This window comes from Neofelis nebulosa, chromosome 9 (assembly GCF_028018385.1).
Source record: "Neofelis nebulosa isolate mNeoNeb1 chromosome 9, mNeoNeb1.pri, whole genome shotgun sequence".
Lineage (NCBI taxonomy): Eukaryota > Metazoa > Chordata > Mammalia > Carnivora > Felidae > Neofelis > Neofelis nebulosa.
Window position 1 is genome coordinate 139,860,781 of NC_080790.1, and position 23,307 is coordinate 139,884,087.

The 23,307-nt window shown below is 58.1% G+C and overlaps 1 protein-coding gene across 4 annotated transcripts in view; it reads right to left on the reverse strand.

Annotated features, from left to right (window-relative positions):
* Positions 1–1,300: 1,300 nt before the first annotated feature.
* The window catches only part of TAF4 (TATA-box binding protein associated factor 4), a 66,826-nt gene continuing 44,819 nt past the window's right edge, over positions 1,301–23,307 (reverse strand). For all 4 annotated transcript variants that reach the window (XM_058686134.1, XM_058686133.1, XM_058686132.1 and 1 more), the window contains 8 exons: positions 20,926–21,073; positions 20,399–20,513; positions 18,113–18,282; positions 17,659–17,789; positions 16,868–16,993; positions 16,376–16,432; positions 15,839–15,958; positions 1,301–2,781 (listed from right to left, as the gene is read on the reverse strand). In XM_058686134.1, the coding sequence (XP_058542117.1) occupies positions 2,614–2,781; positions 15,839–15,958; positions 16,376–16,432; positions 16,868–16,993; positions 17,659–17,789; positions 18,113–18,282; positions 20,399–20,513; positions 20,926–21,073 (1,035 nt within the window). In that variant the 3' untranslated portion in view covers positions 1,301–2,613. The remainder of the gene's footprint in view (positions 2,782–15,838; positions 15,959–16,375; positions 16,433–16,867; positions 16,994–17,658; positions 17,790–18,112; positions 18,283–20,398; positions 20,514–20,925; positions 21,074–23,307) is intronic.

Here is a 23,307-nt window from a genome sequence, read left to right on the forward strand (position 1 = left end):
CGTGCGCGGCCTCCTGCTGGCGTCACGGCTGTGGCTGCGACCGTCCCCGAGCCAGCAGGACGTGCAGACAAGCTGGAAGTCAGTCACACCCACAGAAATCGGAGCACGACCGTCCTCCACCGACTGACCTGATTTATTTCAGGCCAACAGCTTCACGAAAACAAAGAGGTCGTGGTTAGAAAGTACCAGTGTGACCTGCCCGCTAAGTCACCTCGGGCCTGCTCCCGTGGGCGGGCGACTTAGAAACCCTGAAAGTGCTTCCTGCACAGGCTGTGTCCTCGGCCACCACGGATGTGACAGGCAAGTGTGTCCCCCCAAGAGAGATCAGTGGAGGCTAACCCCCGGCACCTCAGAACATGACCTCACTTGGAGGCAGGGTCTTTACGGAGGTCAAGTTAAAATGAGGTCACTCGTGGTCCCGTGGCAAGGGGCGACTCAGACACGAAGAGGGACACGCACAGAGAAACCGCCACACAAACGACAAGGGATGGCGGCCAAGGTGCCAGCAACGACCAGAGCTGGGGGAGAGCCCTGGCACAGACTCCCTCGCGGCCTCGGGGGAACCCCAACCCTGCCGAACCCTGACCTCGCGTTTCTGGCCTCCAGAACGGGGACACAGGCCTCTGGGACACGGCTGGCAACCCCCGGAGACCACGGAACGGGCATCCTGATGCGAGCGGTGTTCTCCAGCGTAACTTGTACGGAAGCCCACACGTCGCTGCGTGTCGTCAGACTAGTTACAATTGACGTGGAAACCGGGCGCCAACCCCGAGTGCACCACGGCCGGCTCCAGCAGCGCTCGGGAGGCAGGGCGCTGGCCGGTCCACCACACTGGCTGGCAGAAAGGAGGCGGGCGTCCTGGAGACCCCATCTGGCTCCGCCACTCTGTGTCCGGACCAGGCTTTCCAGGGCACGAGCCTGTGCTCAGAACCCCCCCCCCCCGCCCCCCGCCGGGCCCACAAGGGCCTCGCCTCGCCTCTCCCCAAGGTGCCCCAGCTGCGAGGACAGGTGCCCGGCGTACCTGTGTCAAGGTGGGGCGGTCCGGCAACGGAAGGCAGGCGGGGTGGCCCGGACGGCCCAAGCACACGGGGAGGCAACTCGGCCTCGGGCCCTCCCGCCAGGCCTCACTGTGCGGCGCGGAGGTCCCGTCTGTGGAGGTCAGGCTATTCCTCCCAGAGTGGCTGGGGTTTACACACCGATTCTAACAAGGAGCCCCTAAACAAACGCCTCCGCGGAACCAGAGCTGAGTCTCTGGCGGCAGATCTAAAACTGGAAAACCGGGAAGAACGGGCAAAACGGATACAGATAAATTTGTTTTTAATAAAGGAGTTAATTTTCTTTCAATCCTATATAAAACAATAGCAATTAAAAACTTCATTTTTGAAAGTAAAATATTTACATATGAACAAGTAACTGTGCAAAATTTACATGAAAAAATGGAAAGACAGGGATTTCCTAAAAGACAAAATAAAAGGCGTAACAGTTTTCGGGTGTCGATAAAAAATACTGATCAGCATTCGGTTCACACTCGCGCGAATTAAAGTCTGACGTGAGGATTCACACGGAGAAAGCCAAAGTATTTACAGTCATAAAAGTACTATCAATAGACAATTTAATACAATAACCTCTGAAAATATAAAGAACCAATTAGTATATTTGTAATAAAAAAATAGGTACAAAGAAGGGGCTTCGCTCTGGACATCTGTAAAGTTGGCCCACAGCTTGCTTACAGTCTCTTAGCAAAATAATTATAGTTTACATAGCCATTTTTATGTTATGTGCCAAAAATTATGTACAATTACTGACAAAATACACCAACCATTTTTCAACACTTGATTCACACTGAGAAACAGTCTTTTGATGATTCTTCTCAACTTTGATTTTATTTCATCTAAGTTTCCACTTTTAGCTAAAAAACACAGTGCAAGTAAAATATATTTATGCTGAAAAGGTTTTCATTTCTTTTAACTTTACAGCTTTACAAACTACAGCAAATAAACTGCGTCTGTACAGGTGCCGACCACGCGCTCGGGAGGAGCCGGCGGCACGGCCTCTCCTGAGCAGGAAGGTGGCTCCGCGCGGGCGCGCCGTGGGCTCCGGGCTCCTCGGGGACTCTGGCGAGGGAGGGGACGGGCAGATAAATAGTCTAAAAAATCAGTTTGCTTTGCCAACTGACTAATACAAAAATAAAATAAATGAAATGAGGTCATCGCTGTAGACACACACCTACGCAGTAAGTCGGGTTGAATGAACCAAAATGCACAAATAATGTAGAAACCGCTACGAGGTGACAGAGGGCAACTAATTATTTGCTAAACGATTCCATCAGTTTTTATATATGGCTTGTTTGGCAAGAAGGCCACTCAATCAAAGATGAGTTAAGAGTTAATTGTCCTTTAAGAGGGCCCACGGGCCTCTGTGTTCTCTGTTACAGAAACGTGTTTTCTTCCGCACTGAAGAGTTGACTTAGAAACAGGAATATAAAACTGTTCCGTTGTAAAGAGGTGGCTGTTTTTTAAACAATATCCCATTTGCTTGTTACAAAAGGCGTCATCTGCAAATATATAAAAGCGTCCCAGGCGTCTCCGTCCGCGACGCCGCGCCCGCCCTGTGCTACTTGAGGAATGCTTTGTAGAGCAACAGTGAATGGCTTGTCTCACGCTCATTCTCTAAACAAAATATGAGGTCCCTGAGGTTGACCCGCGTGATCCTTTGTCGCGTGAACTGTCTGGGGGTTCCGACGCCGGAGCTGCCTGGGACCGCCGAGCCTGGGCCCGACCCCTGGTGACGAGAAAGAAGACAGCCGAGTTAGTGGTGTGCACGGGTGGGCAGGACCCAAGGCGCTGGCAGGAAGGGGCAGGGCCAGGTGCTGGCCCCAGGGCTACGTGCCCACAGCCACTCGAGTGTCCCTACAGGTGTGCCAAGGAACCCTGAAGCTGGAGGAAGCCACGTGTGGGACAGGCTCCTTCCTGCAGACCTGCTCCTGGAGCTGAAGTGCTTTACGGGTCCCTAACAGGGAGGGGGTGCGAGCAGGGGGCACGGTCCCCACGCTGACCTCCGGGACCGGTGGTCTCAAGCACCCATAGGGGCACTAACCCCTGCAATTCCCAGGGCTCAGACTCCGGCCCTCAGGGCCTGCAGAAGGCACAGGCGGAGGCTCCTGCCCCAGGGGGATGGCAAGACAGCTCCTGGGCTTGAAGCTGGTGTCCCCGACCTCCATGTGTCCAGGCGGCCAGGTGGGACCGATGCCACAGCCGGGGCAATCGTGTCGTCCCCATGTCGCCGGCAAAGGCACTTTCCCAATGCTGCAAAGTCTAAACTCCCAGGCTGGGCGGGCGGGCGGGCGGTCAGCCGGTTAGCAGGCTGGACCACAGAGCTCTGGGGTCACCGCGGTCGTCCGCGGCCAACAGGGGGCACCCTGCTCCCAGCCAGTCTCAGCGGGACACTGCCACCTCCGGGCGACAGCAGCAACTGGGCTCAGGGCCTGCACCGCTGGGGAACAGCCGAGCTTCTGCGAGTCTCTGACGCCTGCACATGGACAAGGAGTCACTGGGGGCGGTGTTCCCGGATGCGTCGTGTTGGGTCCTGGGGTTCCAGCACCGCATCTCCGTCCGACCACACAACTCCCAACTGCGTGGTGCCTGGTTCTCCGTTCAGAATGAAAACTAAGCATCTGTGTTCTGATGGTTAAAGTTGCTCGTGCATATTTCAAGTGCAAACATAACACAGGGTATTTTTACCGCATGTTCTCACAGCTTAGGAAGGTGGGAGGAAAGGGTTCCCCGACAGCTGAAGAAGAGCCCTGCTCTGACCAGGCCGCAGTTCCGGGAGCCGGCCAGCAGGTGGCGGGCGAGGCCCACGCACGCTCCGGGCACCAGGTCCCTCTGCCACCTGAGCCCTTTCCCCCAGGGGAGTCCCTGTGCACACGCACCCGTCTTTGACCTCAATTACAATTTGCACCCCCTCCACCACCCTTCACGGCTGAGGTCCCTCCTCCAGGCCAGGTGGCGTGGCAGCTACTTTTCCTTGTTTGAAAGAACAATTCTGGTTTCTCCGTGCTTTCCTGAGCCTCGGTAACAGCCCTAAAGGAGCACTTTGTGCAAGACACACACCGTGCCACCCCACCCCCTCCCCTCCCCCCGCAGAGGCTTGTGATGACGTTGGAGCGGCAGGAGCCCGGGGGCCCGTCGGGGGCCCGCCGCTCTGCACCCCAGACACCATGGGGAGAGCCCAGCACGCCCAAGCAGAGGCCAGTTTCTGGAAAGACAGCTGCCCGCGGACGGTGGCCTGCCCTCTGCACCTCCCCTGCAGACGCCAAGACTCACGGGGACAGGCGCAGCCACGCAGAGAGCAAAGGCACTACCTACCTAACGGACCGAAACATCTCTGCAACACGCGTGACCAATTCTGGACCACGTCTGATGTTTCTACTTTCCAAACAGAAAGCCAACAGCCAAAAACAGGAAGGACAGGGCCCCCACTTCAGGTGGAAATTACCGGGTCAGAACTCAAGACAAATAACACTTGGCGATATTATTGCAATAATACTGCAATATTTCTTAGAAACCACAACTGGTCTCAAAGCGTTAACGGGCAAGTGAGCCGGCAGAGGGCCGCCCCCAGGTGCAGGCGGCACGCTCTGAGGGCCAGCGAGAAACTTCAATTCCTGGTGTTTCTATGGATGTTGTAAAAGGCCGATGCTCAAAGAGATCCTACTTAATAGTCACATTACTCCTAATTACACGGGCCGGGCACCGTTTCCCCATCTCACGCCAAAACGGAAGGACGCACTTCACCGTTCCCCCCTCCAGGGTCCTGGTCATACTGCTCGTCGGGTATTCTGGCTGCGGGAGGGGTCACAGGGGCCCGGAGCCCGGGAGAGAGGACGGCCGTGACCACCCAGCCTACCGACACCGCGCCCAGCCCAGAATCACGGAACAACCGGTGGGGGGGGGGGGGGGGGGGGTGGCCCCCGGGGGGAGCGGTGACACCCACACCCCATCAAAGGGCTGCCTTGCCCGGTCTCTGCAGGCGCTGGGCTAAGAGCAAGGCGACCCTGGATGTATCGCTTGCACACAGCAGGTCCTCCCCTGAAAACGGCACGTCGCACACCTGTCAGCCCGGTCACGGGGCTGGTCCAAGACAAAAAAAAGAGCTATTTCTTTTGAAGGCAACCTTGCCATTGGCAAAATGCCACAATCGATCTGACAGGCAATGAGCACCTGATGTAAAACCGAATGGGAAAAACCCCACTTTCCGTCCAAATCCCGGCTCGTGGGGCCACCTCAGTTGGGGGCCAATGCTCACGGGGAGAGAAGCCCCCGGCGTGGCTGGGTGCTCGCCATGCGTGCCGACACGTGAGCCCCGGTGCCACGGGCCCTTGGGCACGGTCTCAGGGAAATGTCCACCTCGGGGCCACAACAGCCAAGAGCCCTGCACTCACGGGCCCCCAGAAGCACGGCCAAGCGGCTCCCGAGCGAGGGGCCCCTCAAGGCTGCGCCCCCGCCCCGCGTTCAGCTGGACAGCCAGGAGCCTGGGCCGAACCGGTTCCGGCGAACCCAATGGCACAGCCTCCGACCGGCTCGCCCTGCTCCCCTCAGTTCCCCAACTCGCCTGCACCCGTCTCTGCGCCTTCCCTGTCCACGAAAGAGAGCACCCGGTGCAGACAGGCGGCCGGGAGTACACGTGGCGGCGAAGACACGCAGGTACCCTCCTCAGGAGGACACACACCACTCAGTCACCCCGACACCTCCCTCCGTCTCCCCAAAACCAACTCAGAACAAGAAGGCACCAATCTACCCAGGCATCGCTCCATCGGCAGACGTGGCGGCACGGAGCGCCCTGCTCCAGAAAGACTCCGGATGAGGACACCTGGCAGGTCCTCCTGAACCCACAAGGTGACGTGGCAAAGGCAGAGGATGGAGACAGCCAGGGGCCGCGGTCTGACAGAGGCCACCCAGAATGGCCGGTCCACCCCAGTCTAGCGTTCAGAGTCCTCAGAACACAGAGCCTCCGACGAGGGAAGGAACTAAAGGGACACTGAGGCTCCTGCAAGACCGGGACATCACCGCCAAAGGACACAGGACCCTCCTACAAGCAACGCAAACAGAAAACCGGCCACACTACCCGACTGCTCAGCGCGGTCAGAAGAGGGCGCCATCAGACCGCGAGTCTGATGAGACACCCAAACCCGGCAAAAGTGACCCAAGATTAGCAAGTCCGTCAAGATCTACCGCAAAAAATCAGAAAACAGAACTCCACGCACATCAGAGACTGTCTGGAAAAACAAGAAAACCATTAAGACAACACTTCCAACAACCAAAAGATGTCCTGAAACATTTGAGGACATGAGAAGTGCCCTGAATGAAAAATCCCTAACGTTAAGAGAAGTAGATTAAAAAACAGAAGGGATGAGAGTGGAGTAAATGCGAGAAAAAAATGGGAAGGAGACACAGAGATCTCTCAGAAGTGCATAAATTAACTGCAAGGCACCGAGGGCAGACCCGCGAGGAAAGGCAGGCTCGTGAGGGGCACAGCCGCGGAAGGTCTGGGGAAGGGCAGGTGGCGGGCAAGCAAAGGCCTGTGTTAAGAGAGCCTCCGAAGAAGGAAGCAGACAGAACACAACAGACACGGAAGCCAGAGTCCAGGAACCAGAAAGACCAAATCTACACACTGAAAGGTCCCATGAAAACCGACTCTGACATCTCCTCGTGAAATTGCTAGTTTTCAAAGATCAAGACAAGGCCTCGTGTAAAAGAGAATAAATGACAAAGGCAAGTGAATCAGCCTGGCATCGGGGCTTTTCTTTTTTTTTTTTTTTTTTTAATTTTTTTTTTTCAACATTTTTTATTTATTTTTGGGACAGAGAGAGACAGAGCATGAACGGGGGAGGGGCAGAGAGAGAGAGGGAGACACAGAATCGGAAACAGGCTCCAGGCTCCGAGCCATCAGCCCAGAGCCTGACGCGGGGCTCGAACTCACGGACCGCGAGATCGTGACCTGGCTGAAGTCGGACGGTTAACCGACTGCACCACCCAGGCGCCATCGGGGCTTTTCAAAACCAGCTTCCAAAGCAGGACGACCACGGATGCTCATTCACAGAAGGACTGAAAGAAAGTGCGAGCCAAGGATCTTATATCCAAGCCAGACCGTCCTCCCTATCGAAGCCACAGAAAGACCTTTTGCAACATGCAAGTGTCGGGGATTCTGCATGGAGGCCTCCGCAGGCTGGGCCACAGTGCAGTCGTCATCCAAGCCAGGAATGGGCAGGGACACGCGCAGTGCTGGGGCGGGTGGAAGCACTTGTAAGGAAACCACACCGCTTACTGAAGCTGAGGAGGGGCCGGGCGGGAGGGCGGAGAGCAAGGGGCGTGTGCACTGGCTGCTGTGAGAAAGTGGGCGGGGCTCAAGCCCTATGGGAACTAAGAAGCTGAACAGCTAAGAAAAACCAGGGGACATTTAACAAGGTTTATGTGCAAAAATAACCACCAGAATACAACCGTAAGCCTTCCTGAATACAAACATTTTAATTAAAGAGCAAAGAATATGCACTTCAGAGGAAGAGAATCATAGCAAACGTAAGAAATAGGCATAGTTATAAAACACTGAGACAGAAGAGACCAAGCGTGTTGATCATATCAGAAGAAGGCGAATGGGCTCAATTCACCTAATAGAGGGAAAGCTTTTCGATTCGGCTCAGAAAACAAGACGTAGCCACGTGCTATAGATGTGAGCCACACCTAAAATCAGGAAGTATAAGACCAAAGCAGGGACAGAGATTCTCTCTGGTGAGGGAAGTGCAGAGAGCGGGGTGAATGATGGTCCTAACTCAGGACACAGCAGAGCTCAAGCCCACTGGACAACGGCAGACATTTTTTAACGCTAAAAGTGCCAATTCACAGAAGATGTGACACTTCCGAATACTTCCGTACCCAACAACGTGGCACACACAGCCCAGCTACAAAGCATCAGCTGCAGAAGACACAGGAGATAAAGACAGAAACGCACCACTGACATCACCACAGTCCGTACGAGACCCATCGAATGGACAAGAATAAGCAAGGATTCAGAAGACTGGTCCGCATGAGCAGCAGGTGCGTGTTGTGGAAATCTATTAAGCTCTACGCCGTTCGGGAGAATAGGCCTGTTCTCAGGCACCCACAGCACAGTCACCAAGATTTCCCGTGTCGCCACCGGACTGGCACAATTTTAATTTTTTTTTTTTTTTTTAACGCTTATTTTATTTTTGAGACAGAGAGAGACAGAGCATGAACGGGGGAGGGGCAGAGAGAGAGGGAGACACAGAATCGGAAGCAGGCTCCAGGCTCTGAGCCATCAGCCCAGAGCCCGACGCGGGGCTCGAACTCACAGACCGCGAGCTCGTGACCTGAGCTGAAGTCAGACGCTTAACCGACTGAGCCATCCAGGCGCCCCCGGACTGGCACAATTTTAAACAATCATGAACAATCTCCCGCGGTGCTGGTGAGACGGGGGAAGGTGAAGCGACCCGATCTTCGGGAGGGGAGCCCGGCTGTTCCTAACAAGACCTCCTGGCAACTTTGCTGCACCCTCAGCGGTGCGCCCCAGAACACAAAGACCCTCGGGCACGAGGTCATCCGGCGTGGCACAATGGCACACAAGTCATCGTTAAATGAAGGAATAAGCGGGGGGGGGGGGGGAGGGCAGGGCGGAAAGGACGGAGGGCAGACAGCACCACGGCCGCTGCGGGAGACAGCTGATGGGAAAGTAGGAGCTCACGGCGTGATCGCCCGGCAGGCGCCACTTTAGCCAGAGGATCCAAGTCCCCACAACGTGACGCGCTCAGAAGGGCACCTTATCCCTTTTGTGAATTGTAGCTAAAATTATGGAACGTGAACTTAATCGTGAGGAAACCCAGGATGAACCCAACTTGAGGGACTCTGTACCAAATAAGTGACCCCCACACTTTGTGAGCGTTGAGATCAGGAGGGAACAAGGAGCGACGGAGGAAGGAGCAAAGAGGGTCCTGAGTGACAACAGGAAAAGGTCCCCAGGGGGACGATGGGGACAATCAAACACAGATAAAATATTTGCAAAAGAAACATCTGGTCAGGGACCATCACCCCAAACAAACTGTGCACACAACTCACAAAACTCAACAATAATAAACCTGAATGAAAAATGGGCCGGAGACCCGAGCAGGCCCCTCACCGGAGAAGACGCACAGATGCAGACGGGCGCGGGGACAGGCGCTCCGCATCACAGGTCGTCAGGGAAACGCAAATCACAACAGCGAGGCACCACGCACGCCTGTCACCAGGGCCCAAACCCACGACCCTGACGACCCCAGACGCTGGCGAGGGCGCGGAGCGGCAGGAGCGCTCGGCCGTTGCCGGCGGGAACGCAGAATGGCGCGGCCGCTTTGGAGGCGAGTTTGGTGTTTTGCTACAAAACGAATCATACTCTGACCGGACGAGCCGGCAATCGCGTTCCTTGCGATTTATCTACACGAGTCGAAAACTCGTGTCCACACAAAAACCTGCCCACGGATTTTTATAGCGGCTGTGCTCGCGACTGCCAAAACTTGGAAGCGACCACGGCGTCCTTCAGAAGGTGACGGATAAACTGTGGTAGATCCACAACGTGGACCATTACTCCGTGCTCACGAGAAACGAGCTCTCGGTCGCGAAAACGCAGGGAGGAGGCTCCGACGCTCGTCACTAAGGCAGGAGGCCGGTCTGAGGAGCCCCCACACGTGAGTCCGGCCACACGACTTCCTGGAAAAGCACGGCCGGGGACACGTAAAGGGTCAGTGGCCGTCGGGTGGCGGGAGGTGGGGGTGACGGCAGCGGGGAGATGAACACACGCAGCTCGGGGGGGTTCGGGGCCGTGACACTAGAGCGCGCAATGCTGTGAAGGTAGGCGCACGTCACCGCACGTTTGTCCAGACCCGCAGAACGCACGACACCGAGAGTGACCCCAAGGCGCACGTGGACTCGGTGGTGATGACGCGTCCGTGGAGGCTCATCAGTTTTCGTAAATGTAGCCTCCGGTGGGTATTGACGGTGGGGAGGCTGTGCGTGTTCGGGGGCAGGTAGCACACGGGAAATCTCTGTACTTTCAGTCAGTTTCGCTATGAACCTAAAACTCCTCCAAAAAACAAGCTGTATTATAATTTTAAAAAATTAAATTCTGAAAAACCAAATCAAATAAGGTCTTATGAACCATCTAAGCACACTGATGGCTCACTACAGGAAGCTGGGTGAGGAGTGTATAGAAATACTCCAATATTTACCTAACTTTTCCACGGGTCTAAAATTAGTTCAGGGGCGCCGGTGGGGCTCAGTCGGTTAAGCATCTGACTTCGGCTCAGGTCATGATCTCACGGTTTGTGAGTTCGTGCTGACAGCGTGGAGCCCCTCTCAGAACCTCTGTCCTGCTCTCCCTCTGCCCTTCCCCCGCTCACATGCTCCTGCCCTCCCTCCCTCTCTCTCTCTCTTTCAAAAATAAACATTTAAAATAAATGAATAAACAAAATCAGTTAAAAAAAAGTTACTTTAAAAAGACCTATCCCAAGGAAATAAACCCAAACTAAAAAAGAAAAAGAACTAAGCATTACCACTGATGAGGAGAGGCATATGGAGAACTTTTTAAAGTACGGATTTTATGTTAATTGTTATATATGTAACACATAAGCCTCCCTCTGAAGTTCAAAAACAGACAAAAGCAACAATGCATGAAAAACCTCCCAGAACAGTGTTTGGCGACCTGCGTCTCTCCACCGTGTCGCTCAGGGTCCCCGCGCTCACCGCAAGCAGCCACCTCGTGCCCGGCCCTCCCCGTGGGGTTTGGAAACACACGCTCGTCCCGCTCCTTGGCCTGTCCTCCAGACACATCTGAACCCAGTCGGACCTTCATCCACGGGCCTTGCCCGCCTGCCCGCCGCTCCCCCAGCGCCGGGGCCTCAGCAGCCAGAGCATCTGGGAGGCCGGGTATGCTGAGCGAAAGACCAAACACATCGGCAATGACGGAACTCGATCTCCCACGGAGACAGACTCACAGGCAAGGACAGGGAGGAGGCCGGGAAGCCGCCCCTGGGTGCGGCCCAGAAGCGGGGTGCCCGCCGGAGCGCGGGGACCGCTTCAGACGCAGAAGGGCTGTGCCTGCACGCGCCTTCCCCCGCGTGGACTGCAGAGGGGCCTGGAACCGGCCTCCACACGCCGCCCCCCGCGGGGGACCGGGGCTCCTGGCCGGGAGCCCGAGGGCGCAGAAGTACCGGAGGCTCCGGATGCCTCTCCTGCTGGCAAAACCGCGACGTGTCAACAAGGGTGACATTTCAAAAGGATATGGAAACAGCTTGAAGGAGCTTCCACTGCCCAAATCTAGAAATAACGAGAGATTGATTACAACCCACTGAATACCACGGGAGACCACGGCCCCGGCCACGGTGGCGAACAAATGCACGAACAAATGGGCGGACGGAGGACGGAGGGAAAGGTCTTCCTGCAGCAGAAGGCGTGAAGGGGACAGACGTCACGGCCTGCAGCCGCGATGGCGCGGAGGCTGGGGTGGCCCGCGGAGTCCTGGAACACCTCCTCGCTCAAGGCGAACAAATACTAACCGAACGGCGGTGACTACACACCGGACAGTGTGGCCGAACCTGGTGACCACGGTCCGTATCAGTAGGAAGGTCACCACACGGGGTGCTTCCTCATGTGACAGACTGGACACAGTGCCATCGAGATGGAGGCGTTCCTGCCAGAGTCACACAGACCCAGGCCGAGGAGGCTCATCCCGTGGACGGAAGTGCCGTCCCCTGAGCGCTGTTGAGAACGAGGGATTCCTAACAGGCTCACGTGCAAGCCAACCGGATGCCCCACGTCCCTGCACAGACGTGGAGATGCTACTGGGGCCACTGGTGACACGGCGGCATGAGGACAGGCAGACATGCCGCCTGGAGTCTGTGCGGCCTCGTGCCAGACAGGGCCCGGAGGTAGCAGCACTAGGGGTGCAAAACACTCCTCCATCAGAGGAACGTATACACACACACGTGTAACACACACGTGTAACACACACACACACACACACACACACACACACGAGACACCGTGACGGGGTCGGGGTCATGCAACACTCAGAACTGAGAGCATCAACAAAGAGCTGTGCGCGCTACTCCTACAACTCTTCTGTAGGTTTGAAACTATTTTCAATGAAAAGAAAGCTGTATTTTTAAATAAGCACCGTCTGCTGGGAAGACAGCAACGGGGGCAGCAGTTTCTTCATCTTCCCAAAGGCCCGTGTATGACTCACGGCAACTGAGCGGCCAAACCCAAAACCAGCAACCGCTATTTAGAGCAAACCCCGCGAAGATGAGCCGCGGGCGGCCACAAGCCCGAACGGGACCCCCAGAACCGTGCAGGACGGGCTCCCGCCGGGCTGGAGGCCTCAGGGGGCAGCGGCCACAGAGCGGCATCCCGCGGACGAGATCGGGAGGTAGGAAACAAGGTGGGCAGGACGGGGCGGTGGAGACAGGGACGGCCCAGGAGCGAGGCGGGGAGGGGAGCCGTGCACACTGACAGCAAGCGTCCAGCACACGATGGCCACGAGAGAGGGGCTCCGCCAGGTTCGCAGGCTACCTCAGACACACACGCCCATCGAGTTCGAGGAAACGAAAGTCACGTGAAAAGAGCCAACGGGACGGCACGAGGACTGAACCCCTCCCCGCCAAGTTGCTACAGGGAAGAGAGAAAACGAAGACGGGTAACATCCTTGCAGACAGTGAAAAACACCGAGAAGACGGAATCAACAAACAGACCAAAACTGTAACGGTCTACCTCAAAACAAGCTAAGAGACACTGACGACAGTCGTAAAGAACAAGAGAAGCCGGAATTAGCGAAACTCAGAAACGAGGCGCCAGAGTTGAGAAGACATTAGACAGAAAACTCAAGAAACCACGAGCACAAGAACGTGAGCGCAAGTGAGGCCGACAGAGGGTTCAAGAGGCAAGGACGACACAACGGTCCCCGTCGGGGTCTCCAAGGAGGAAGCCGGGGAAACAAGCCACCAGAGATGTTCCCGAACGAAAACAGACTTGAAGCTGCGTGAACGCCACCCATACCCGAGACCGCCAACCCAGACAACCGGTTCCAAGGAAAATTAAAGGCTCGTAAGAAAAAAAAAACAAATTCTTTGGGGAACTTGGGCTAAAAGAACACATGACGTATAAGAGAAACAAAATTAGACTCTCATCAGGCCTGAACAGCAACACTTTATGCCAGGAATACATATCCGGAGTAACACGTTCAAGATTCTCGAGGGAAGCAAATGGGAGACAAGGATTTCACAGCTACGCAAACGGGCCTTCAAGTACACAGGGCACGAGCTGCTTCCGCGTGTAAGCACCTGCAGACGCCCTCCCCACGAACCATCCCAAAACAAGCCGGCAGAGGAATCACAGAAAACCGAAACGACCACACAGACACCAACATCAAGATGAATCATCCGTGTGACGCACACGGTCCCTCGAGGAACCCTGCGGGAGGACGAGAGGGACCGCGGGGCGATGCACTGCTGCAGCGAGTGAGGCCGCTACATGCTCGACACGCACGACAGGACGCTCCCGGCCAGAGCCCCGCCTGCCCGAGCGGGAAGACCCTGCTCCCACCCCAGCACCCAGCCGCGAGGACACCTGCCCTTCCCCGGGAGCCACCTGGACGGGGGAGGCAGTGTCTACGGGGGGCGCACTAGGTCAGAGGGGCGTTCCACAGACCCTTACTGACGCCAAAGGGAAAAACAAAGCGCCCGACCGAGTCAGGATGAACCGTCTGCTAAGCGAGAACCCGCACTCCCGGGAGGGAGTCCATCTGCCGCCCACAATCTCCAGCACTAAGTGGCAATTGCTAGACACGCAGAGAAACAGGAAAGTGGGAGCCGCAGGTGAGGAGAAGAGCAGCCAGCAGAGAAGGTCTGAGCCCAGACCCTGGACCCGCACAGGCATTAAAGCAGCCTTTTTTTTTCTTAATTTTTTTTTTTCTTAACGTTTATTTATTTTTGAGACAGAGAGACAGAGCGTGAATGGGGGAGGGGTAGAGAGAGGGAGACACAGAATCCGAACAGGCTCCAAACCCTGAGCCGTCAGCACAGAGCCCGGCGCGGGGCTCGAACTCACGGACCGCGAGATCGTGACCTGAGCCGAAGTCGGACGTTTACCCGACTGAGCCACCCAGGCGCCCCATAAAGCAGCTTTTATGAACAGGCCAAAGGCAGGATGTCCCGGGGGCTGTGGTCTCTCTCAACATGTGAGCAGACAGGGAACTTCAGCAAAGAATCAGAAACCGTAAGAAAGACTGGAAACCCCAGAACTGTGAACACATCGGCGGGCGCGAGCTTCAGTGGGTGGGCTCCACGGCTGCCTGCGGGTGACACGGCTCCGTGTGGTCAGGGGGGCCTGAGGACAAACAGGGGAAATCATCCTGCCTGAAGACGAAAGAAAAATGAACGCTGCCAGACACCCGAGGGCAACGTCACCAGGTCTCATGTACGTGTCGCTGGCAAGTCCAAGAGGAAAAGCAAACCGGAACCGGAAAAAATTTTGAAGAAATGAAGGCCACCATGTCCCCGATTTGAGGAACTTCTTCTACAGATCAAAGAACCCCAAGCAGGCCAAATGTCAAGAGAACCAAGTCTAAAAAGGACCGAGACAAACTTCTCAAGTTTACAAGGAAAACGTCAAAGCAGCCAGAGAAGGGAGATATGTCAGGTGCGCGGCACAAGCGTAAACCACGTGGGGCCCAAAGACACCGGAACCACGTCTTCCACGGGAGAGAGACGGTCACACATCCATCGCAGCTGCTGATCAGGTGAGGAAAAAGGGTTCTGCCATTTTGCAAAACACGCCAGGAAACCTCCCACCTTTTTTGTGATCCGGAACGAGACCGCACAGCATTGGGACGGGGACGCCCTCCGCAGCGTGAAGGACTCCAGCCGTGAAACAGAGGGGCTCGGGAAGCAGGGGCATAGGGGGTGCCTGGTCGTGGGGCTCCCACATCGCTCTTAGCACGTCCTCACCTAAAGTACACGGCTCCCATCTGGACACGCTCAGCTCCTTCGGGAGCGTAGAAGAGACCAAATCTTCAATGCAAAAAAAGGGCTGTCAACCCAGACTTTTGCCTCCAGGGAAAGTACTATTCAAAGTTGGGGGGGGGGACGCCATCCCTTTCAAGTAAACAGAAGCTGAGCGAACCCCGCCCTGCCCCGCCCACCAGCACACCGCCCACTAGAAATGCCGGACGCGGTCCTGTGGGCCGACGGAAACGCCGCTCGCGCAGGCCCGGACCGCGGCCTCCAGAAGCAGAAACTACACACGCCAACGGGAAACGCCAGGCTCTCTTTCTTCCCGTAACTTGAAACACAACGGACGGTAAACCAAGATAACAAAACCCTAAGGTTGGGTTTATAACCGTGCGTGAAGGTATCACAACAAACAACACGAGAAACCAACAAAACCTGGACACACGGAAAGCGGCACGGGTCCCTCCCCCCGGCACCCGGACTCCCGGCCCGGCTCCTCGCCCGCCCCACGCACGGGCCTCTTCCAACAGCTCCTCCCGCGGGCGGCCCGACGCTCACCGCGTCCACGCACACGGACCAAGCCTCCGTGCGGCGAGAACCCGGGCTCCCGCAGCGTCCACGACAAGCTGACGTGAGCGTGAGGCGTGGGGCACACAAGTACTCCGGGGAGGCCCGCGCGCGCAGGGCGGTCGAGGATCCTGGGCACCTGCCCGACCTGGGGCACAGAGCGGAGACGCCCCCGGGGCCCCTCCAGCCCTCCTCGCCGCCGCCGCCGCCACGGTACTGTACCTCGGTCCCCGACCCCGGTCCCGGAGAGTCCACCTTCCGCTTCTTCCGGGGCCCGATGGCGGCGAGCGCGGTGAGGTTGGCGTCCCGCTGCCTCATCTGTGCCAGTTCCTGCTGCTGCATCTTTGTTGAGAAAAGGAAAACAAGGACCGTCAGGTCACACGCGTGGCTCTCGCTTGGCTACGGAACAAACAGGCGGCAGCGGGTCTTGGGAAACCGTCAAAGTTGAAACTTCTCTCACGTTTGGCTTCAACGGTAAGCTTATCCCGCAATCAGAAACACGAAGCAAAAGCAGATGCGCGCCTCTCAAAGCCCAGAGGACGTAACGAACTGAAAGCACAAAGACTACGGCGCACCCAGTGGGGAAATGCCGCCACGTGTGGGAGCGGGACGCGGGCTGTGTGCAGCCGTCTCAGGCGGCTGTGTCGGTGCCCACCGTACAGAAACACCGCCCCTTCCTCACCCTTTCTTGTGTGGCACGAGCAGGTTACATGAGCGTCTATTTTCAAGTGTAAAGATTTTCTGGCTAAAGACGCTTACCTCTTTTGCCTTCTGTTTCAACCTTAGTTGTTCTGGGTCTTCTTGTCTGGATCGAGACTATTTTTTAAAGAGGTAAAAAGAAAAATAAGCTCGGACCTAAGTGTTCATCGTCTAACAGACACGCTATCTTACTCATGATATAGTAATATCCAGATCATACGACGGGACGTATATTACGTTTTTCAATGCTTTTTTACGGCCCAAACGTAACAATTTAGGCTGCACACCATGGGGAAAAAAAGAGCCATCATGAAGGTCAGTGCCCCTGGAGAAGAGCTCACACATGGCTTTCGCCACGCCTGCCGGTCAAGGGCTCTGACGGACGGTGGGCCAGGTCAGCCCAAGGGGCTCTGACTCAGGTCTGCAACCCACCCGAGGCCCCCTTCCAAATCAAATGCATCACACCTTCGGGCCCGGGCCGGCCCCAACAGCACGCTGGCCTCCCAGGGCCTGGGGTGGGAGCGGCCGGCCGCGAGAAGCGCACACACTTGCCTTGGCCGCCCGCATGAGGATCTCTCTCTCTTGCTCGTCTTTCCTCTGCTTTTCAATTTGATCAAGCTGCTCAAAAAATTTGAGCTGAGCCCGGACATCACTTGCCTGCTCGTATCTGTCATCATCCTACAGAAAGGCAAGAACACGGTCATAATGAACCTGGGGACCGGGCTGGACAGGCTGCGCACACCCCGCTTCCCCAAAGCGAGTCCTACGGAGTCCCGCACACCCGCCCCCGGCCCAGATGGCCTGTGTGGGACGGGTCTGCAGGCCAGCATGCAGACGGAGTCTCGGTGAGCCGTGCTGGGGCTCATGAGGGGTTTCCACCTCAAACGCTCGTGTATCATTTTTCACTGCCACTCCGAGGGCACGGGCCTCACGCGGCTGGGCCCCTCTGCACAGCTCCCACGTGAGGACAGAGGAAGGCAGATCCCACCCTGCAACCTGCCCCTGAAGGCAGGACCTCGGTGCAGGTGACCCTCCACGACACAAACGGGGCAGCGGCCCGAGTCGCGGGAGCAGGGCTGGCTCGGGGCCGTGGGCATGCCACGGTGGCACTGGCAGGGGCTCCGGGACCCCCACCCCAGCCCCAGCCCCGTGCCTCATGCAGGCCCGGCCTGCCCTCCTCCTCCGGCCGGGCGCACGGCGCTGAGGCAGCTCCGTGGAGAATTCGGAGCCAGCGCGACACCTGTGCGGCCCCGCGCGCCCGGTGCAGGAAGAGGCTTCCCGGCAGGACCGACCCGGAGTCCACGGCCAGCTCGGCCTCTTCAGGACGGCAGTGTGTTTGTTACCTTGTACGAGAAGTTCTTCTGCTGGGCCGTCTCTGATATTTTCTCCACGAGATTCTGTAGCCTCTGCTGCGTGGCGTGTGATACGTAACTCACAACGTCCGGATGCAACTCCGTGATGCCGTGTTTTTTACCTGGGGGTAGGCAACGCTTTAGCCGCCGAAGCTCCTTCTCTCCTCTCCGAGTCACCGTTCTGTCTTCCTCGACTCACCGCTCAGAGCGACCGGAGGGCGGCCTGGACAGGCCCTCGGGGCAGGGGTGGGGGTGGGGGGTCGGTCTACACCCGCTGCAACTACCTGAGAACCACCGGCATCGAGCACGGGGAAAGTACAGCACCGGTAACAGGCAGGACAAGGTACTGAGTGCGCTCCGCCGGGGAGCTGGGCAGAAGACGGCTCTATGCGGGGCTAGAGTCGCATGTGCACTGGGGGCCCCAGTGACGGCGGCACCCACGTACCGATCTCTAGGATTCTTCTCTGTAAAGGCGCTGGTAGGAGAAAGGTTTCATCCTTACAGGATCGCGTCAGGGTGCCCACTAAGTCAGAGTTCGTGGCTAATATTCGTGCACTTTCTTCCGACAGGTTTACTCCCGCCATCGAGGCCACGTCGTTGATGTCATCGTCATCCCTTCAGAGAGGAAGATAAGCTGACTGAGCGAGGGGCGCGTCGGGAGACGCTCGGGGGGCCTGACCCAGCGGTCCACAAGCGGGGCAGGGGACCCCGTGCAGAGAGCGCACGGACGCCCCTCCAGGCGAGTGTCCCGCCGGCGCCCTCCAGCCCTGCACCGTCACCTGATCGAGGAAGCCCAGCGGTCTTCTTTGAAAAAGAGTCTGGTTTTTTTTCTTCTTTTAATTTCTTTTAATGTTTACTTTTTGAGAGAGACAGAGACAGAGCACGAGCAGGGAAGGGGCAGAGAGAGAGGGAGACACGGAATCCGAAGCAGGCTCCAGGCTCCGAGCTGTCAGCACAGAGCCCGAAGCGGGGCTCGAACCCACGAACCGTGGATCATGACCGGAGCCAAAGTAGGACGCTCAACCGACTGAGCCCCCAGGTGCCCTGGGAGTCCGTTCTTTTAAAGGAAGACCAGCTAAGCGTTAAAGGTGCACAGGAGTCCCAGCACGAGGATGCGTGTAGAGGGCTCCCCCACGGTCAGGACTAAGCTCAGAGAGCAAACCCAGCCACACAGGACCCACGGCTTCAAGGAGTCTGTTCCCAGTGAAACTTGGCTAAGAAAATCAAACAGCATTCTTTTCTTAAAACGGTCCCACAATTGTGGAAAAGGCAGAGTCGGGGGTGAAGGACCCTTTCCTTCCTGAATGAAGCTGCCGACCTGACGCCCCACGCCCCGGATCACCCCACGCGTGCCCCCCGAGGAGCCGGCGTCCCCCGCGAGCAGGCCGCCAGCCACACGCACGGCCCTCCCTTCAGTCTCCCTAGCCTGGGACGCTCCTCAGCCTCGCCTTGGCTCTCGTGCCAGTGACGCTTCGAGGCCACGGGCCAGGTGTCCTGCAGCAGGTGTGTGTCCCCCGTCTGACTGACGTCCCCTCCCCTCGTGACAAGAATGTCACACGAGCCCCGCAGAGGGCCGGGTCTCCTTGGTCCTTTCCTGATGCACTCTGAGCTCCAGCCCTCTGGGGTCCCTGCCGGCTTCCCCCTCCTCATTAGCTCCCCATTTATTCACCGTCACGGGCTCGTGCGTTCCTGTCTCACCCAGGGCACACAGTCTGCCACTACAGACACGCACAGTGGGAGGGAGCCCATCCACCCCAGCACCGCTCTCTGACCTGACGAGATGCGCCAGCTTGCCCTGCAAAGACCCCGAAACCAGCCTTTCTCAGGCACCTGGGTCACGGCGCCACAACGGTTTTTGAAAGCCGTGGTCCGAGCGCTGGGCGGGCTCCCTGCCATCTGGGCGCTACTCCCAGGTGCCTCTGGTGCACACAGCAAGGACCCCCCGCAATCTGTGCGTGGACACGGACACGGACCCCACGAGCTAACCTGGCACCACGGGGCCTTTCTAGCTCGCCTCGTGCCCGCAGTAAAATTTCCTTCCGTGGGACCCGGATTCCCCGTGGCCCTCATTCCCTCGCTTCTCTGCTGTGCGGGTGGACCCCTCCCTCGGGGCGGTCCTCCCCGCCCCCACCGGGCGCAGGCCCTCCACACCGGGCCATCCAGGCACAGCGCCCTCCTCACCCCGCTCGGGCGCCGACCCCGGCTCAGCACCGCTGACGCCAGCCCTGCTCCAGCGGCCGACGGTGTCAGGGACGAAGTCTGGTGGGGGCGGGCCCGTGAACACCCCGAGGACACGTGTCCTTCCCCGCTGCTTCATCGTGATCCACGTCCACGCCACGGCCTTCCCGCTGCGCGTCCCTGACACGCAGCTTTTTACCCAGCTGCTCAAGAGCCCAAACCACGGCATTTGTTTCCAAAAGTTTGAAGTTAAAAGAAGGGCAGGTGAGGCGTCCTACGTGATGGTCACGACGCACTCGCAACACCAAGACCTAGCGTCACAACGATGGCCTTTCCGTCAGTTCATACAGAAAACAGCGGCTCATTTACTTCCTGCTGTGCGTTTGCAGCAAATCTCCCTGCGCTAACTTTGCGGGAAAACGCGTACACGGGGGTCAAAGGCACGGAAAGAAAGCGGTCCCAAAACCACAGCGCCGGTGCCCCGCGGGCGAGGCTGCCACAGGCCCAGGCCTTGGCCCCGCCACCTGCTCAGCGCGGACAGTGCGCCCCGTACCGAAACGAGCCTCCCCCGGGCTCCTTGAGTTTGTTTTTCTGCGCGGCAGCTGCTTGAGCCGAGACGGCAGAGAGCGCTTTGGTTCCAGGTAGCACGGCGGGCTTCACCACGGGCACTGCAACACAAGACAGCAGCGGTCCACACGCTGCACGCGTGCCCCGCGCCCTGCCCCCACCGCACCCTCCCCTCGGGACATGCGGGCGTGCCCCCGCTCCCCGGCCACACACATGGGCCCAACCACTCGGGAGCCTGGCGGCTGAGGGGAGGCCATCACTGCCGACCCACCACGGTGACGCCCGTCAACACGCGGGACCCCTCGCCCGAAATCCTGGGCAAAGGCACGAGCGCGCCCAGCAGGTGCAGGAGGGGCTCGGGACAGAGAACCCAGCAGCGCCAACCGGACCCGTTGCCCCTGAAATCACCCCGACGCGGCGATGGCCGCACGGCGCTGTGAACGCAGCAAAGGGCACAGGACGTTTGGGGGGGCGGTGGCAGGGAGCCCCGGGTGTGCGGCCCACGGCCCTCACCTGGCTGCAGCTGGTTCAGCTGGATCTGCTGAGGCGCGGTGAGCACGATGCGGCTGTGAGGCTGCCGGAGAGCGACCATGGGCGTCTGCGTCAACGTCACCTGCGGCGGGCGGATCAGCGCTCCGGGCTTGGGCGGCTGCTGGATGACCTGGGGCAGAGCCACGGGCCCATGAGCACCCACGCCCAGCTGGGGGCCCTGCCGGGACCTGGACGCCCACGTCCGCGCCACAAAAGAGGTGAGCTCTGGGGGCAGATCTGCACGTGGGGCCTGAGGTCGGTGCCAGGACGAGGCAGGCTGACCCGGCAGTCTGGAGTGGGAACACGCGCCTTTCCCCCAAATCTCAGAAGGGGATACGGCTGCTAGCGACTGCAGGGCCCCGTTTTCCCTCCCGCACAGGGTCTCTAAGAGATGCGCCGCCTTCTACCCCGGGCGGGGGGCGGGGGGGGGGGGGGGGTGTCAGATTTCCCATGTCCTGCCCTGAACTCAGCCCTCAGCCTTCAGGGAAGAGCCTCTCCTGCGGCCTCCCCGTGGGGGCCTGCCGTGCCCACCACCGGAAGCTGAGCTGGGGAGACACCCCAGAGCTGAGTCCAGCCCCAGCTGTGTCCCCTGCTGCCCCCAGGCCTGCTCGGGGCTGTGCTGCCTGGAGCTCCATCAGCCAGAGCGAGCTCCTGCCTCTGCCTTTGCTCCAGGGGCCCCCCACACCCCGCCCCGTCTAACCCTGGGCCCAGCCCAGCGCCCCGCCCCACGCACAGTGGCACTCCCTATGCCAGAGTCACACTGCCCGGCCCAGAAAGTTATTACGTAGGTGACCTGATGGGCGTGCCTGGTATTACGAGACACTTGCTGGGGACACGGGGTGGTGCCCTGCAACCAAACTGTTTCTGCAACAAACCCATGAAAATTCACCCTCTAAAGGAAGAGTCAAGACAACAACTGCCTCAGGGTGGTCAGAGTCAGAGTCAGGTTTTGCCACGAACTAAGGGAAAAGCCACGGTTTTCATCTCCATAGGCTTCCAGGATCCAGGAATGGACCGGACTCAGGCCTAACCCCACTGCTGCTCCCCCACACATCCCCCCCCCCACTCCCCCGGCGGGACTGGGAAACGCAGTGCAGAAGTGACCCCGTGGGTCACCACAGCCTCTGACCACAAACCAGGAACACAGGTCAGGTCACAACTACGCACCAAAAGTCAGACCTTTCCAGGAAAGACCGGAACCCACGAGGTTCTCTTCAAGGGAACGCCCCTTTAGCGCAAATTAGGCCAGAGGGGTAGGACGGCCCTGTACGTACAGACCTGCACCCTCGGCACGAAAAGCCCTCCTCTCGCACGCACCCTCAGCCCGCAGCACCGCACAGTGCCCAGCCCGGCAGACCAGACGCTCTCACCCACCATCTCAGCACGCCTTCCTCACCAGTGGTCAACGCGAGACAAAGGCTTCCCTGAGCAGGTGGGCAAACAGCCCCACGGACTCTGGTGGCTCACCGGTGGCTCACTCAGTTACTATGTGGCCGCTGTGACAAAACACACTCTACGACCCGCTATCAGGTGACAAGGGAACCTGCACCGTGGGGGAGCTTTAATGGTCTGTAAAGCAACAAAATCCCTCTGAAATTAAAAAAGCCAACTGCCCTTCCAGGTTTGGGGAGCACATTTAAAATGCAACTCCTGGGGCGCCTGGGTGACTCAGTCGGTTAAGCGTCCAACTCATGATCTCAGCTCAGGTCATGATCCCACAGTTCATGAGTTTGAGCCCACATCGGACTCTGCACTGACAGCACGGAGCCAGCTTGGGATTCTCTCTCTCCCTCTCTACCCCTCTCCCGCTCACACGGTCTCACTCTCAAAATTAACTAAAAAAAAAAAAAAAAAAAAAAAAATTGAAATGCAACCCTTCCCAGCAAAGACAGCCCTCGCCTAGCCACGGAACTCAGAAAACTGGATCCACACCTTAAATCAACAATCGGTAGCCTGCAGCTTTGTGTCACCGAGACCCAAACTGGGGCTGCAGAGCTGGGCTCAAGGCCGTGAGACAAAAGGCCCACCGACCGCCTGCCTGATGTGTCCATCGCCAGGCACACGGTTTCCTGTCCCGGGGCCGCTGCCCCTGATCAAAGATAACGTCCCACTGAAGATTCACTACAAATGCCCGGTGTTCACTGGGGGCACGAACACCCCCGGCCGATACCGGGAAGGGACAGGCTGTTGGGTAAGAGCCAACGGGCGTATCCCGTCTTCCCAGGAAACACGCGTGCGGGGCCTCGGCCCCAGTTCACGCCTGAACTCTGTTAGCGCCCCGGCCTCCCCCGGCGGGAGCCCTGCCGCCTGCCTGCGGGGACGCGTCCCTGAGCCGTGGCCGATCTGCGTGAGAGGCGGGCACGG